This window comes from Marmota marmota, unplaced genomic scaffold, assembly GCF_001458135.2.
Source record: "Marmota marmota marmota unplaced genomic scaffold, marMar, whole genome shotgun sequence".
Lineage (NCBI taxonomy): Eukaryota > Metazoa > Chordata > Mammalia > Rodentia > Sciuridae > Marmota > Marmota marmota.
In genome coordinates, this window is record NW_026000222.1 from 10035035 (window position 1) to 10054168 (window position 19134).

At 39.1% G+C, this 19134-nt stretch overlaps 1 protein-coding gene across 1 annotated transcript in view; it reads right to left on the reverse strand.

Moving 5' to 3' along the window:
* Positions 1 to 19134, reverse strand: part of Cntnap4 (contactin associated protein family member 4) — a 240075-nt gene that overhangs the window by 158113 nt on the left and 62828 nt on the right. The window contains exon 3 of the mRNA XM_015496327.2: positions 9806 to 9999. Coding sequence (XP_015351813.1) covers positions 9806 to 9999 — 194 coding nt within the window. The remainder of the gene's footprint in view (positions 1 to 9805; positions 10000 to 19134) is intronic.

The following is a 19134-nucleotide window of genomic DNA, read 5'->3' on the forward strand; positions in this document are numbered from 1 at the left end:
AGCTCAGTGGTAAAGTGCCCTTGGGTCTAATCCCCAATACCAAAAAGAAAAAAAGAAAAAGACATACACATAATATTTTCTTAAAATGTCTATTCTCCTTACTACTATTCTTTTGCCAATTAGCTTACTCATTTTCTCACATATATTTCTTTCTGTATGAAATTTGAATGATCTCATTTTGGAGGTTAGATCAGGTAGAATGAGTAGCTTTATAAGTACTATCTTGTCTTCAAAAACAGGTATGTTCTTGCATTTAATCAAGTTGTCTCTTATATTTGCTAGTAAAATTCTACGTATTTCTTTTTCATATCTTGTACATTCCTATTAAGTTTTTTCCTTGATATTTATTCAAATTATTTCCTTGATGTTTTGTTGTTGTTCAGTTAGAAGTGGAATATGTAGTCCTTTTATATTATCTACCTAGTTATTTATCTATAGGAAGACAAATTAGAGATTTTAAATTTTTTTTATTAGGGACACTATTAAATTATTGCTTTTAAAATAACAATCAGATGATTCTCTTGGACCCTTAAAGAATATGATTATATCAATTCCAAATCTTAGCCTTTCCTTTGTAGCTTTATATATTTTTCTATCCTCTTCTAAAACTGAATTATGCTTGATAAGTTTGAAAATTCAGGATGGAAAACTAGGAGAGCAAGCCTAAGGTTTAGTTTTGCCTGGGTCAAATATAACAATGAAGAAATACTTCAGAGGGTCAGAATTGCTCCCAAGAAAGGCGACGCCAAATGTAGACTCCAGGGACTAGAGAATAGAAAACCCTGAAAGCAGGCATCTGAGACCTCCCATCACAACCACGATAAGAGGGCATGGAGGAAAAGGGACAATGCTGTTGTCACGGAGCTGTCACACAGTCGAATGGGAGAGAAACTCATAATGCGTTTGTAAAGCATGTTGCTCTCTGATCAATAATTTGAGGATGATCTTGATGAGGATATACATTTGCAGGAGGCACCAAATCAAACCTCCTGCTATTTCTAATCTCTCCCTCCAAACAAGTTTCACTTTCCTCCCTAGAGACAGGTCAAGTTTAAGAACATAAGACAGTCTCACCTACGTCTATCCTATATTGCTATGCATGTTTGCCTACAGCTCAAAGGAGTTCACAAGTATTTTCTTGTATATTATGTATTGATTTAAAGCCCCAACACATGTGTGTCCAGTAGAAGTTTATGAGAAGGGACTGATATGGCATGTGACAGAGGGGACACACTGGGTAGAGAAGGTGCCTAGCTAACTGCTCTGATTCATGGTGGATGACATATTAGAAACTCAAATGTCAGTATATATTAACACATTACCAGGTATATGGGGTCCAAATATTTTCTCCCCTTCTGAAGTATGTCTTTTCATTACATTAATTGCTTCCTTTGCTGTGCAGAAGGTTTTTAGTGCAGTCCCACTTATCTCTATGGGTTTTTGTTGGTGGTGGTAGTGGTAGTGGGGTCTTTTGTTTGTTTGTTTGTTTTTGGATTTTTTTGGGGGGGTGCTTTTGCTTTTAATGTCATTTCCAGAAAAAAGAAAAGAGAAATTCATGCATTACCAAGAGCAAGGTCATAAAATTTCCCCCTGTATTTTCTTTTAACTATTTTTATAGTTATAGATCCTCATGTGTAAGTCTTTAATTCATTTCAACTTGATTTTGGTAGATGGTGCAAGGTGAGGGCCCAATTTCATCATTTTCATATGGGTATCCACTTTCCAATTTCCCCATCACATGTTCTTGGCAACCTTGTGAGGATCAGCTGACCATATATAGGTGGGTTCACTCCCGGGTTCTATTCTATTCCACTGGTCTGATTTAACACCAATACAATACTATTTTCATTACTGGAGCTTTGAATTGTGTTTTGAAATCAGTATATGTGATGCCTCCACCTTTGTTCTTAATATCATTTTTGTTGATATGGGTCCTTTGACTTTAAATTTCAGGGTTTATTCCTACTTCTTTAAAAAATATGCATTTGGGAGATTGATACAGATTATTTTGAATCTATTGATTGCTTGGGTAGTATGGACATTTTAATAATACTAAAAATTTAAATACATGATCACAGAAAAATATTTCTATTTATTAATTTGTATTCATTAAATTCTATTCATTAATTTTTAGCAATATTTTGTAGCTCTCTGTATATAGCTCTTGGTTAAATTTATCTCAAAGCATTTTATTCTTTTTGATACTATTATAAATGAGATTTTTTAAATTCCTTCTTGGAACAGGAGGAGAGAGAAGGAGAAAAGATAAAGTACTGAAAACTGAACTGGAGCAAATTTTATTCCATGCTTTTATAATTATGTCAAAATGAACCCTAATATTATGTATAACTAAAAGAAACTAATAAAAAATAGATTAAAAATCCCTTCTTGGATAAAGTTCATCACTGGTATATGGAAACTAAATACATTACAAAAATAAAACAAACATATAAAGCATTTTTTCAATACCAAAAAGAGCCAACAGGCATATGAAAAGATGCTCAACAACATTGATCATCAGGGAAATACAAGCCAAAACCAAAAAAATATCAACTCACACAAGTTAAGCTATCTACTGGAACCCTCATACACTGTTACGTTTTTTAAATAGCAAAAGCCAGGCACAGTGGCACATGCCTGTAATCCCAGCAAGCTTGGGAGGCTGAGACAGGAGGATCACAGGTTCAAAGCCAGCCTCAGCAAAAGTGAGGTACTAAGCAACTCAGTGAGACGCTGTCTCTAAATAAATACAAAATAGGGCTGTTTGGACATGGCTTAGTGGTCAAGTGCCCCTGAGTTCAATCCCCAGTCCCAAAAAGAAAAAAAAAATAGCAAGAGCAATTACAGAAAACAGTACACAGTATGCAAGTTTCTCAAAAAATCTGAAATATCATATGGTCCAGCAATCCTATTCACTGGTATTTATCCCAAAAATAAATACTGAAATCAGGATCTCAAAGAGATATTTATACTGCCACATTGATTGCAGCAATATTCACAATAGTCAAGACATGGAAACAACGTAACGGCTCATACACAAATGAATAAAGAAAATGGGAGACACACACACACACACACACACACACACACACACACTATGGAATGTGATTCAGCCTCTAAAAAGGAAGGAAACTGAACCAATAAGGGACACCATGGATGAACCTTGAGGAGTTTATTTTAAGTGAAATAAGCCAACCAGAGAAGGACAAATACACATGACCTCACATAAGCACAGAGTCGAATGCTAGAGGGACAGTAAAACACAGGGTCACCTTTCAACATGTATCATATTCTAGCTACACAGGGGATTGAGTCCTAGAGAACCACACACAATATCATGCCTAGAATTAACACTATTGTCTTATATGCTTAAAATTTTGTTAAGAGGCTATATTTCATTTTAAGTGTTCTTACCCCAATTTTTAAAATGCAGTCCTTCTTTTTTTTTTGGAGTGGGGGCAGTACTAGGGATTGAACCCAGGGGTGCTTAACCACTGAGCCACATCCCCAGCCCTTTTTATTTTATTTTTTAAATTTTGAAACAGGGTCTCACTAGGTTGCTTACAGCCATGCTAAGTTGCTGAGGTTGGATTCGAATCTGCAATTCTCCAGCCTCAGCCTCCAGAACTGCTAGGATTTCAGGCGTGCACCACCACACTTAGCTAAAATGCAGTCATCTTTTAATCATGCATTACAAGTTAATCGTTTTCAAAGGGTGGAGAACTCATAGTTAAACAAATATAAACAGGGAAATTCCTGAGGATAGAAGCTAATAATGTAGACTTTGATGAAAAATATCTTTGGGGGATTAGTATCTTGAAAGGCAGAAGCAGCGTAAGGTACTCCCTAGGCACTGGCCAAGTTCTGCCTTAAGCTTGACAATTTGACATGTTGACATACATGGCATTCGTACTGTTGTACTTTATATCACCGCAGATGTTTTTGTAGGCTTAGGTCACTAGAATAAGGGCTCAACATGAAGAGAGCTAGGAAAAATGCCACCTACGAGGAGGGGGAATCCACCTCCCTTACTGCAAATCTCCCTTACAGATCTGTCTTCCCAGTTTTCCACTTAACTCCCTGGATATTTGGTTATTTGACTTAAAACAAATGCATGCTAAAAATCTGCAGGTAGTGCTTACATCTTGTCTGGCTTACAGAGTTGACAACTCAATCTTTCTCAGTGATAACACTGACCTGAATATTTGGTGACAGGTGGTACTTCTATCTAATTGACTACACTATGTCACAAGGTCTCCAAGTCTTTCGCCAGCCAAACCCAGAACCATGACATTAGACACTTCGGGTCAAAAAAAAAAAAAAAAAAGAAAGAAAAACCAGAAACAAAGAGGTACTCAGAAATGCAATATAAGCTTTCATTTGGTGGGTGGGGGGGGGGAAGCATATACAACTGAAATTCATCAAAAAAAAAAAACATTGTTGTGTTTAACAATCTCGTTTTCACTTAAATAATTTATAAGGTTGGCACTGCCCTATTCCTTGCCTTTCTAGTCTACAGGATAAAAGAGCCTTGTGTGTTTATTGGAGAGAATCAGGAGAATTTGGCTGTAAAGTTCTTGCACACGTCGATCTACTTAAAATAATTTCTTCTAAGATGTTGGCTTCACGATATTTCAAGCAATTGTTCTTAAATGAGCGAAAATTACACCTTACATTTACTTTTCCAATCACTTACAATAAACTGGCTCAAAAGAGTCTTTTCGTCTTAGATGTTGAGGGATTTTTATTTTGTCTTCACTTTCAGAGGAACAATTTTAGTGGCTCTCATTTTCTAAATTTTCATACAATATTTATTCACCATCCAGCAGAGCACTTTGTATAAATTACATTTTATGAACTTTAGGCTATAAATTTTATTCTGAAGAAAAGTCTTAATGTATTTTTTTTAATATCATACACCTATGATTCACATTTCCATTAAGTGGTCTGCATAGATAATAAATAAAATACTTTTTCTTTTAAAGATTATTTTTAAGAAGCAGTAGAGCATTTTATTAATCCTTTCAGGTACATATATGGCACTGTTCTCTCTGGTGCCTGACGTCAGATGGAATGAGATGAAGGGTCCTTACCACGATCCTTCTGCCAAGTTCATTGTTTCTAAGCTGACAACACTTGCCTATCGCATACTCTTTCTCTATCAGATAGTAGTAAAATGCCTGATGTGTTTCCTAACTCTCTTTTATAGATTTACTTGGATAGTCTGAAGTAGACTGTGACACTCTTAAAGGAAATTGGCATATTTTGTATAATTGGTATACATCCCATAATATCTAGAAAAACTGGGCAAATACAAGTTAGGAAATACATATTTGTAAAACATGACTAAGGGTTATGTCCCTCTTTATGTACATCAATTCAAGATTTTTCTTTGAGTTAAAAAATAATAATTCAAATGGAAGTGATCTGTGTTGTTCCAGGTCAAAAGTTAAGACCCCAACATAATTTGCCATGTGTCACATTTTCTGTGTTGGCAACTACAGAATCACAGAGAGGGAGCTTCCCTCAGAGTGAGCCCAGAATGACTATGGAATAGACTAGACCTCTGTCCCCACCTGGGATGAACAGGACATAAATACAAATATACAAACATAAATATATATATATATACACACATATATGAGCATAAATATAGAAATATGTAACAGGAAATATATCTACAAATATATAAGTAAAATATTTATATACAAATATATGTATTTACACAAATATATACAGAGAATATGTGTATGATTTAGAGATTTGGGGGTTGTTTTATCAGTTCCATAACCTCACCCACACTAGGGGTGGTCATGGTACCTGCGGCACTACCTTAATTTTGATCTTGATTTTCAAAGTTATTCCTTGGCTTTCTTTATCATATCAAATACCATCATGCAGTCCTTCTCAAACCTGACAAACCCAACCGACCAGAAGTCTCACTGGTTATCACACAGGAAACAGTATCTTTAGGTATCTCCTGAACCCATGGTTTTGGTCACACTTCTCCAGCTTTGTGAAATATTTTCCTTAATCCTTCCAAAACTCTAAATCATCATGTTTTCCTCAAGGTCTACTTCTTCGACAAATTCAGTCTATTCCACCCTCCCTCCATATTCTGTACATTACCAAAATTTTAGGAGTCCACATTTAATTTTTGCATATTCTTATAGTAACAAATATAGCAAGATATTGGCACCAAAACAGACATGAGGACCAATGGAACAGAAGAGAAGACACAGAGACACACCCACATAAATATAGTTATCTCATCCTAGACAAAGGTGCCATAAACGTACATTGGAGAAAAGATAGCCTCTTCAAAAAATGGTTCTGGGAAAACTGGAAATTCATATGTAACCAAATGAAATTAAATCCCTATCTCTCATCCTGCACAAAACTGAACCCTAAGTAGATCAAAGACCTAGGCATTAGACCAGAGACCCTGCACTTACCAGATGAAAAAATAGGCCCAACTCTAAAGCAAAAGAAGTAAAATAAAGAATCAATAAATGGGATGGATTCAAACTAAAAACCTTCTTCTTAGCAAATGAAACAATCAACAACATGAAGAGAGAGTTTACAGAATGGGAGAAAATCTTCACCACCAGTACTTCAGATAAGGCATTAATTTCTAGGATATACAAAAGCTTAAAAAAACTTACTATAAATAACTTAATCAATAAATGGGCAAAGGAACTGCACAAAACACTTCAGAGAAGAAGAAATACGAAAGGTCAAATAATGTATGAAAAAAATGTTCAATATCACTAACAATTAGAGAAATGCAGATTAAAACTACACTGAGATTCCATCTCACTCCAATCAGAATGGCAATTATCAAGAATACAAGCAACAATAAATGTTGGTGAGGATGTAGGGAGAAAGGTACTCTCATATATTGTTGGTGGACTGCAAATTAGGGCAACCACTCTGGAAATCAGTATGGAGATTCTTTAGAAAACTTGGAATGGAACTATCAATTGACCCAGTTATCCAATTCCTAGGTCTATACCCTAAGGACTTAAAAACAGCATACTGCAGTGATGTAGCCACATCCATGTTTATAGCAGCTCAACTCACAATAGCCAAGCTATGGAAACAACCCAGGTGTCCTTCAGTCTCTCTCTCTCTCTCTCACACACACACACACACACACACACACACACAGCAATGGGATATTATTCACCCATAAAGAAGAATGAAATTATGGCATTTGCCAGTAAATAGATGGAACTGGAGGATATGCTAAGTGAAATAAGCCAATTCCAAAAACCCGAAGGCCAACTGTTCTGTCTGATTTGTGGATGCTAACCCAAAACAAGGAAGGTTGGGGACAGGAATGATAGAAATCCATTGGATTAGACAAAGGGAAATGAAGGGAAGGGAGGGTGGAGGAGAATAATAAAGACCGTAGAATCAATCAATCATAACTTTCCTAGTCTTGTGTTTGAATACATGACCAGGGTAACGCCACATCATGGACAACCACAGAGTAGGATCCTAAATAGAATAAAAGTTATAGTCTATGTACGTATAATTGCCAAAATATATTCCACTGTCACATAAAACTAAAAAGAATTTTTTAAAAAATGAAGGTATAATCTTAAATGAAAAAAACAATATTTGCATGCTCTTCTACATATTTCTCTACTTTGTTCTTGTGTGCCTTATCTCTTCCATGGCATTCACATGAATTCTTTCACTATCTCCCAGAAAGTCATACAAAGATAGACATAGATTAGGAGAGCAACATATTCAGCTCTATTCCTTCATTTATTGTTCTTTCACTAATTTACTGAAATAAAAGCATCATGTACCACCCTAGACGTTGGGTGACAGAAATGCTAATGTAGATGAGAAGGGGGAATAAACGACCCCATAAAAAAGTACAAGATGCATAAGTGAAAGAAAACCACCATCATCCTAACACTATCGAACCAGTACAACACACACACACACAGGAAGAGCTGATAGGGGCAGAAGGGTGTCAGTGTAGATAGGGTAGGAGTGTCCTATAAGAAAGCACGCTTCATTTAGCCATTCATTCATTCACTCATTCATTTCCTTACTCATTCATTCCACATTTAGTATTTGTCTGCAACATGCCAGGCACGGGTACACTTTGGGGATGCTAAAATAAAAGTAGGGAGATATAGTCTTTATTTACAGGAAACTCACACTCAAGAAAGGACAATAATGAATAAACCTACAAATCACAGCACAGTCTAAGAAACAGTGTCACCTGAACAGCATGGGAGAGAAGCCACGCCTTTGCTTTCATTGGTGTGGATTAGTAAGGACATCACTCATGCCACTATTTCACCCTGAACCCCTCCTCTTTAATAAAGTAAAACAAAACAAAAAAAGGCAATGGCAAAACCTAGGCTTGGCTGTCCACAGCCTGACAAACAGAAACACATTCATTTTTGTGGCCGATCTCTCGCTTTAAGAAAATCAAAACTATACCTTTTAATTAACACAGCAAAATATTAGCAGGCAATAGCCACTACTCATCCAGTTGAAAAATCCAATGCTTAATTTAGAAAAAGAGTAAAAGATAACCCAGACACCTTGTTAAAATAAATACCTCATTAAGCGTTCATTGTTATTGGCTCATAATTACTGTTTATTTTATCCCTAGTTTGAATGGTGCTCATGGAATTAAGTCGACCGTAATATTCAGTTGTTTTTTGGGGGGGTTATTTTTTTCAGTGTTATACACAGCTTCAACCTTCTCTGGATTTTAAAGCAGCTCTTCTTAAAGATGCTTATAAGAAACTTCTACCGGCCCACAGTTCTCTCCAGAGGAAGGAGTACGGCTACCTCTTCTCAATTGAATCTACATCAATAAACACAAACTGAATGGCCACCAAGAGCTTTTGAGATACAAAGGTGAGTAAATGGCAGTCCATTTCTTCAATGAGTTTATAATGTCTAACAGAGTTCCAGGAAGTTTCAAAAAAGAGGCAATTGACAGGTCAAAGAAAATTATCATTATGTGCCCAAATAGGCTTCCAAATTATCTGCGTGCTAAGAATAATGCTTCATTAAGTTACTCATTTTCTCTGGTTCCAGCAGCTCAGCCAGAGGGGGAAAATAGTTCTTTGATTGCAGTATGTTGTCCCTGGCCCACATGGATCCAGACAAATGCTTTTTCCTACACTAAGAATTCCTCCCTGTGTTATCAAGCAGCCTCCCTCTTCCTCTTCTATCAGGTGGGATGTGCAATCAGCCGACTATGAGAACCTCCTACTTGGTCATAACCTGCCTCTTACAGAGGGGGTACCCCAGGCACTCTCTCTACATAGCACCTGGCATTTGAGACCACAGACAGGTTCAGGTGTAAATCCTGTCATCTGTGTGCACATATGTGCATACCTATAACTGCACATGCAAGCTTTCACGTTCTAGACAGACTGGGTTACAGAAATCTTCGAGCTATCAGAGATAAATTCCTTTTGATTCATTTTAAATAAAGACAGTGAAAAAACGGCATTGAACAAAATTTGGTTTTATACAAGTTTTGTTTATGTCTTAGGATTTCACCCTATTAAAGGGACTCTCAGGACTTGTTTTTAATTTCTGAGGACCCTGTGAAATGAATTTACCTTTAGTATTGCCATAAATTTGCCATGAATTTTATGAGAAGATAAATATTGGCCCTATTTTCTCTTAGAAGCACTTTCAAAGCAATTCTGAAGATTCTGTATGTATTTAACTTAAGAGATGGACAACGCAGCAGCTGCAGCTATGACCGCACCTCTTTTCCTGGGAAACGATGGCTTTTATTTAAGAAACATACCCACATGCTGTCTTCCTGTCGGTACTGTTTCCAGTTCCTGCCACTGTCGCTGAACATCAGGAGGTAGCTGGTCACCCAGTTGGAGCTCCCATATCCCCCTTGGGTAGCCACAGAGGTAATCTCCATTCTCTCTCCAAGGTCGATCTGCAACCACTGGTATTTGTTGGACACAAGTGGAGACCACCCACCAGCTCCTTTAGTGGAAACAGAAACAGGACAAATTGGGAAAGAAGAATTAGTTAAAAATCTCTGAGTGGAAATATCAACAAGACTGTATTCTTCTATGGAACTTAGGAAAGTCAAACTTCCAGGATATGAAACTTCTCATAACTGCAGAAAAATATAAGAAATCCAGAATTTAGTGTACGTGGATGAAGTCCATGTTGGTTATGTTCATTCCCACATACTGTGGAAAACTCTGATTCTTGCTGAACATTTTAGGTGCCTCATTGGAAAAATGAACATGCAGGTCAGCACTTGGCACAAGCTTATTGCTAACACACATGAGTGGGTACTGTCTGACCATCCATTCACTCAGGGATGGCTATAAAGGAAAGCCTAGACCTGGAGGAACTAGAAAACTACCTTTGGTCATGTTTAGACTTTTTAAACAGGAAATAAATTTCATTGTTAAACTTTGGTAGACAATGGCCAAAGAACAGTCCTGCCCTTAGGGGTGTCTACTCTCCTGGGAAGGACAGACACTTAGAGGCACAATGAAAGCACAGCATGAAAACACTAATGGTGAGATGACCTGCAAGGAGTGATAACACCAAAGAAGATGAACAGCTGTGTACAGCAGTGGCTGGCGCTGACTTGCAACCCTGTGTGATTGTTAAATTTTCCATTTTGCAAGCCAGTTGTTAAACACGACCGTCTCTGCAGTTGCTACTGGTGGTGGTGCTTAAAGCATGGGAATGGGCAACTCTACAAATAAGCATCCACCCAAGGAGTTTACCAACACACCACCACCCCCTCTGGGAAAGGGAAGTGCTGTGTGAAGGAGAACCAGAGAGAAGTCTCTAAGCAAGTTGAGCTTCAGCACTCAGAAGTGAAAGACAGGAGTTTGTGTATACAAAAGGAGGTTTGGGTAGAGCAGAATGGATTGTGCTCTTCCCCCCCCCCCAATACATACAGATTATAGCTGTGACTCCTGTCTGTCTTCTTAAGATGATTCATTTTTCCAGTTTAATATAGTAATTTGGGAAATTACTTTGGGAGTTTATTTTTTAAAAAACTGACATTGATGATTATGTAAGTAATACATAACCATCACAAAACTTATGAAGTAGGACCTGACACATTCTGGAATCCATATTTATCTGATATTCAATTCCTATTAAAATGCACTATAACATCACAAATGGGAATATTAGTATGTTTTCTTTTCCCTACTCTTTTGCCACCCACCAAGAGGCCCCAGTAATAAGGTCTGACACTTTCAGTAGAGATTACCATTAATTTACATACAATTTTATATGAGCATTATTTTTGACATCTGTGACCTATTTTATGAAACCTTGAGTAAAACCCCAGTTCAAAGAGACCCAGTGAATGTTTTCCATGATGATGGAGGCATGCAACTCTGCAAGACTCACAGGGACACACCTGTGTTGACAACTATCTCATAAGTTTTAAAGAGTCTTTTGATGGTGGAACGCAACACAGTGACCCTCTGATAAACGAAAGGCAGAACACTTTGCTACTTGCAACTCCAAACAAGAGAAGGCTGCCAGGCAGGGTCACAAGGGGTTACAACCAGGGGACAGGATAATAATGGGTTGGAGTTATAAGAAGCAGCTTATTACAGCAGGTAGGGTGAGGTTAGCCAGGCTTTGGAGGCTTTCTGCAGACTGGCCAATTTGAATAATTTCTCTAGGAAACTCTAGGACATAGGGGCTACCTCTAGTTTTCTGCCCCTACCTTTGGTGTGATAAGAGTTGATGCATAGTGACCCCACATGGTGACTGACCAGTTTAGGAAGTGGTTGAGGTATAGCTCTAATCGACTCCTCAAGAGGAACTGACCTGAATTCTAACAACATCTTCTACGGGTGCCATCCCACTAACTTCTGCTTGCATTAGGGTACAATTCCCAATATCACTTACACCACTCCCTTTAGAACTATTTTTCAGATTTTCTTCTTTATTAAAGCAAATCATTATCCAAAAAAATGTCTTCTACTCCACACACAGAGCTCTCCCTCTTTTTGAGATCCAGAATATTTATGCACGTTGCAAAATTTCTGCTACCAAATTTTTACTTTTAATTTTCTCTGTCTTTTCCCTTGAAGAACCTTGGGTGACCTGGATGAAGCTTTCTTGGTTGCCAATACCTGCTACCTCGTTTAGGTTAACAAGTAGAATGTTCTTACATGTTAGGCAACAGAGCTTGCTGGGTAGACATGGGCGCTGGCTGAATTTAGGTGTGTTGGTGCTGTTTGTTTAGAACTGCTGTCTGCAGTCCATGAGGGGTACGGCTCAGTCCTGTGGACTGCTATCTACATGATAGTCATCCCTGAAGGCTCTGAAGTGCACCTTAAATAGTGCCCTGCCACAGGCAGCTCAGGGAGTTCCTGAACCCTCCGTGGGAACTGCCCCATAGCCTTATTTTAAAATCTGAGTCAACGTGTCTTCCACTCTTCATTTCTTGGGCTACCATGAAACAACATCCATCCTCCTGCACTTATTTACTACAGTAGAACTTAGTATTTGTGCTGCATGTGAGTATATTGTGTCAGACACTCTGGGAAGCACTGTTATTTAATTTTCAAAGCAACCTTTTTCATAGAAGATGAGTCAGTTCCAGAGATTGAACATCTTGTCCTTGCCTACAGAACAGGCAAGAGGTACAGGGCTCTTAACAAGGACACAACAGCACCCGGCATATTTTCATGATGAGTAAGTGGGGACTGCTAGTTCCCTGTAGCTATAGAAAAGACAGTGCTGAGGGGAATAAGACACCCTTAGGGTTTAGCTACTGGGCAACCTCCCTCCCTCTGGTGAACATGTCTGGACCACGTCTTGGAAGTGCAGGCAATGATGGGGGTGGTGAGTGAAGGAATATTTCCTTCCATTGGTCTACCTAACCTTACTATTTCACCCCACGGCCCATCAAAAGCCTCAAAGTTGAAACTCTTCTGGGATCTGATGTTAACCAAGCATCCTTGGTCCACTTATTGCTACCACTGTATCTCTCTCTGAATTTTTATCCTTTTTTATCAAGAGAAGTTAGGGAAGTGCCCCCAGACAGCTATTGACTGTACTTGAAAGTTTTACATTTGAAATTTTATCTATAGCATCCTATGCCTCTGAGAAAAATGCCAATTATTTTGCTTCTTGCTCTTTGTAGTTAATTTTAATGATCTAAAATCAGTAATGAGGTTGTTTTAAAAAAAAATCTGGAATTTCACAGTATTTCTCTGACATTTCAGCACACACACCTTTTCAGACCAGTATTTAAAACGCAAACATGAGAGAAGCACAGCCAGGAAGAAAGAATCAGCATGATTCTAGTGGGTTAAAATTGGATCATCGATTCTCATCAGGAGAAAGTGGAGTCCCTCACTGACCGCTCCCTCTTCCCTGCGTTCCTCACAGTTCCAAAGGCACTGGCCCACTTGAAACATTTGCAGTTAATTGACCTTGAACATTTCAATTTCTTACCTGTGGTGAAAAGGTACAACTGGTATGCAAATTAAGCTATGTTATTAACAAGGTACACTGATAAAGTAATGGAAATTCAGAAGCTCCTAGGCTTTACCAACCAATTTCAGCAGGATAAGACGGCCACAGGGAATCCAAAGATTGCTGAGGGGTTTTAAGCTGTGTGGCTCTGCAGATGTACATGCTCTAAGGGCGTGATAGAGTGTGCTTGCTTTAATTTCAAGACAAAGGTTGAAGAGCCATATGGAAAGGGCGAGATAGATAGGTCATGGGTCTTGGCAGACTTTTGATAGGCCAGATTATGATGGCAGGAAGGGACAACTGTGGCATAGGGTGCAAACACAACCACAGCTGGGGTGACCCTCCACTGGTGGCATGGCCACGGCCACGGATCTTGGCTTCTGGAGACATACAATCAACACGTTTAACTTTCTTCATGGAGAAAGTGATGCCAACTCCAACTCCAGCAAATTGAAAACTCTGAACTACCATAAATAGAATACTACAATGAATTCTTTATTTTATTAACTAAACCTTTCAGCTGTTAGTCAAATGTTATTTGTCCTTAATGTGCTTTTAATATGCTAATATATTCAACATCCCAGTGAACCAATACCTAGAAAAATAGAGACTATCTTTTGTGTAACCCGAGCTATTCCAAGATTACAGATACTTAATCCACAAAATGAAAACTGGAGTGTTGTGGCTCTGGCTCATTTCCCAGCCCACCCCGCCATGTTTCAGGCTTCCTTTTGCCCTCCCCAATCTCCTCTTTCTCCTTCCCTGGCCTGTTACTGAGACTTGGCGTAACAGTGCCATCCATCTGTGCAAATGGAATCCTTCCTTAACTTTCATATTATAGTCTGAAAATTCACACTTAAAAATAAAAATCCTCCCCATTCATAAGACTCTCAGACATTGCCATGAGGCTCTGAGAATTAAAAAGTTAAAAAGCCTACTAAGTGCCTATTGATTTCCCCCGTATTCAGCAAGCTCTGAGAGTATATGGTGGTTGTAACTTTTTGAGTTGTAAAACAATTTTAATTGCTACTGGCTCCAACAAAACAGCTGTGATCATAGCAAAATTGAGCTTTGAAAAAAATCAGTGACCAAATGACCACCCAAGATGGCATCTTTTTGATCTGTTGCCTACCACTTTTAAACATCAGATTTCTAAAAAACTTGTTTCTAGAATATAAGTTGCTATGAATTATGAGGGGGGAAAAAAGCAAACTAAAAATTATCCAGTGCCTATTTTATGCTAAGCAATTTACCAGAAATCGTATGTATTGTATTAAACTTAATTATCAAAAATTATCTAGTGAGATGAAATATGCTCTCACAGCTCTTCAAATAAAGCTTTAAAACATTTAGAGAAGATAAGTAAATTTTCCCAATATTATGCAAATTATTTTAGTGTCAGTGAGAAATTACTTATTTTAAAAGTTATTTTAATCTATGTGAGAATGTCACTTTAAAAATTACCCTTTTTTTCATCTATACCCCTGGAATAATTACAATTATCATAGTGGTATATTTTATCCCAAGAACACATTCAAATAATAAATTCAGTGTTGATCAATTATAAATAACCTAGTGAGCTGAATTATGTTTCAACCTCATATATCCTACCTGCTAGATATCATCCACATTTGCTGGTGGTCAGGGAGGTGCGGCTTAGCAGCTTCAAGAAAATATAAGGGGAAAAAATCCTCTTGGTTGGGACCTTAAAATACAGATAAAAGCCATATCTGTCCCCTAGTAATATTAAGAACAGTGTGGTAACCGTTTCTAGCGGTTATCAGTGAAGGAGATGTAACAGTCTCATACAGGGAGGAGCTATCCAGTGCCTCCCCAGGAGATTAAAGTGTAAAAGGACACAGGTGTTCAAGGACACAAGACGCAAGTGACCATAGGTGAATGACACTCGGAGCCACCATTAGGACATCTCCAGTTCTAGAAAATAATTGGCTTAATTAAAACTGTCATTGGAAGGCTTCCCTCTAAGATAATTACTTTTTTTTTTCCATAGGTGATTTCATCTAGATTCCCCCAAGAGTCTAAGTTGGCCTGGATCACTTTGATCTTGACATTAAATTACAACAATGGAAGGAAATAGAAAGAACATGGCCCCAGAATCTGCCTGGTTCCACTCAACGGTACGTGTTGTCCCCTAGGCTGCATTTAGAACTTCTCAACTGTCTTGTGTCTTGTATTTTACCAGTGTAGTTCTTCTTTTACAGGAAGAAAATAAGACTCTATGGAGCCTCCTATATTGCTGCCAGTCCTTTCTGGTGTCTGTCCCTGAATCCCGGCATTGCCTCCCCTGGTCGCAGTGACTGTTTCAGGAGTGGGCAGGTGACCTTGAGCCAGGCCAGTGAAGCCATGGCAGGATTTCATTGGAATGCATGGAGAGGGGTCTCCTCCCTGCTGGGAACGCTGAGGGGGACAGATGTAAGCACCAGGCCAGACAGCTCTGTCTTTCTGCCTGCGCGAAGCTGAAAGAGCAGCAGAGATGAGAATAGGAGGGTCCTAGGGACCTGGTGGGGACCCAAGTCCAGTGGTGTCTGCAGTGCCTTCCCCATCGAAAGAGCCACCAGTGAGCACGTCTGCTGTGCGGCACCTCCCTAGCAGTTCTCCTCCCCCACTTCTTTCCTTTTTCCTCTCTAAGGATCATTCCTATCGGCGCCCTGTTACATCAGCACACTGCCATCTGCCCCATCTTAAAAGGAAAAGAGAAGTTTTCTCTTGACCTCACTCCATTATTTTGTTTTTTTGTGGTTGCTTCTTTTTCCATGAACACTCTTCAAGTTGGCCATTCACGTCACTCATTCCAACATCCTTCACCCCTGCTCTTGGGCCAACTCCAGTCAGACGCTTCCCTCCTACCCCTCAACACAAATTGCTCATCACAGTCAGCAAAGAACTCCAAGCAGCTACGGCCAGGGGTCAGGCTCCGCCCTCCCACCACCTGACCTACCAGCCACAGTGGACACTTGGGCCTCTCACTCGGCCTCGATCCACTCTCCTCACGTTGCTCCCCCAAAGCACCTTCTCTTAGTTTCCTTCCTTCTCTTTGGTGGCTCCATCTCAAGTCCCATTGCTAGTTCTTTTCGTCCCCTATTATCTTTTAAAGTTGAGACTCTCCAGGTCTCCATCCTTCACTCTGCTCCTGTCCTCTCTACTTTTACCCCTTGATCAGCTCCCTTAGCCTCATGGGTGTAGATGTTACCTAGATGTCAAAAAAATGTCTGCCTACACCTCCTCCCAGAACCCCAGACATATATTCAACCCTCCCCTTAATAGTTTCAAAACCAAAATTCTCTTCTTTCCCCAAAACCTACTGTATTCATACCTTTCTCCAATCCTGTTTTTCATAATTCTCTTTCCAATTTCTCAGGAGGGAAAAAAAGAAAATGGAGCCAATCTTGATTCCTTTCTTTCTCCCACACCGTACTATCTGACCACTAGAAAATAGTGCTGGAGCTAATCGAGTCTCCCACATACTCTGTTTCCCCATCGTCATGGATGCATCTGTAGTTCAAGCCCCATCGTGCTAGCCTGGATTCTTGCAATAACCAAATAATGTCTCCCCATCTATACCTTTGTCCACTGAGATGCTCTTCTTTGCACAACAGGTACTAATCGTGTGCTCAGAAACTACAATGACTCAACTTCACACAGAGTGAAAAACAAAGTCCCCATAATATAACTGCCAGGTCCTAACACCACCTGCCCCGCCCCTCATTCCATTGCCATCTGTCTCTCCCTTCTCTGCTTTTCTTCCCAGTAGTTTGATGTGTGCCTCAAAAGCTCGTGTGTTGACATCTTAATCCCCAAATTCACATGCTAGGATGCTGGGTCTTCAGGAGGCCATTAGGATTCTACAAGGTCAAGAAGATAAAGCCCTCATAATGGCATTAGTGGCTTTATATGAAGAGGGAGAGAGACCCGAGTCAGCATGCATGCTCTGTCCCACCCTGTGATGCTCTTGGACATGTCATGAGACAGCAAGATGGTCCTCACCAGATGCCAAGCAGGTCCCCGTGCCATGCCCTCAGAATCCCCAGCTGCCAGAACTGTGAGCTAAATAAACCTCTTTTCTTTATAAATCACCCAGTCTGTGGTGCTCAGTTCTATCAACAACAACAACAAAAACAGGCTGAGAATACAGCTCACTCCCCTCCTTTAACCAGGGACCTCTTTGCTGCCCTTTGAATGAATTGAGCATCCGTGCTCTCAGCTCAGGAACTTTGCTAAGCCATTTGCTCTGCCTGTGATGCTCTTCTCTGAGGTACACTGGGCTTACATCTGTGTCAGTCAAGTCTGTGCTCAAACCTCACCCTCTCGCATAGGCTGGTGTCTCCTGACCTCCCTTTTAAAATTCCTTCCACTCAGCAATCCTCTGCTCCCATGGGTCTTACCCTGAACCACTTCATATTTTGACAGAATTTGTCATGTCTCAACACAGCACATGATTTTCTCATTTATTATATATATTGTTTACTTTGTCTTGTCCCACTAGAATATAACTCCAAGAGGCCAGAAATCCTCACCTGTTTTGTTCACATACAGACCCCAAGTGCCTGACTGAATATGTGCTAAATAAATATGGTCATATATCACTTAATGAAGGGGAGGTGTTCTGGGAAAGGTGTTATTAGGCAACTTCATCACTGTGCAAAGATCATAAAGGTTCTTACACAAACCTAGAGGGTACAGTCCGCTACACACCCAGGCTACCTGATGTAGCTGCCATAATGTATGTGGTCCGTCATTGCTCAAAACATAATGTAGCACATGACTGCATTTCCTAAGCAAGGGCATGAAATAAATTTACAGCCACAGGCACATAATAAGAGTATCTAAAATCATACTAATTAGTAAAGGTGGAACTGGAGCTAAACTAAATAGACCACAGAATACTTTTCTTTGCAACACATATTTTTAGTGGTGTTCACAAATACAATATCTAGGCATTTGTCTGAGACACACATACACACGTATCAACCACCAATCCCCTCATGGTTATACAGTTTAATCTCTTGTAAATTACATTTCACCAATGTATCTATTGCTTTGCTTTTGAAATTTTTGATACAATGAGAGAGAAATGCTTTTTCACTTCATCTTCCTGGCAAGATTCTAAATTAATAATACCTCACTAAATTCTCTTAGGTTTGGATTCTCTGCTGCTGATCAATTTTCCCTTACGGCAAATAACCAGACTGACTTTCAGTCCTGTTTCTTGTCTTGCCAGATCAAACATTTCTGAAATATTTTTTAATAATTCAATGGATTGAAAAGTAAATATTTACATCCTGTCTCTGTTCAGCATTTTGATTCCTATATTTGATTTGCAAATTTTAGGACAGCCAGATTTCCTCTGGAAGGATACAACAAAGTTACAGAAACATCTAATTCTGGGCCTTGGCTATTTTTTTTTTCCTTTCACCACAGCAAGTTTTATTTCATTCAAATTAGTAGTTTTGGAAAAATGGGTTTCAATACAGGGTGTCTAGAAATTCAGATAGTAATCAGGACCTGCCCATGTTTTGCTTTCTAAGCCCATTATAATACTTGTCTAAAAGTTTCCATTTAGATCTATTACAATGAGACAGGTCATTTCAGTAAATGACATCATGCATCAGAGAGAGCATACTG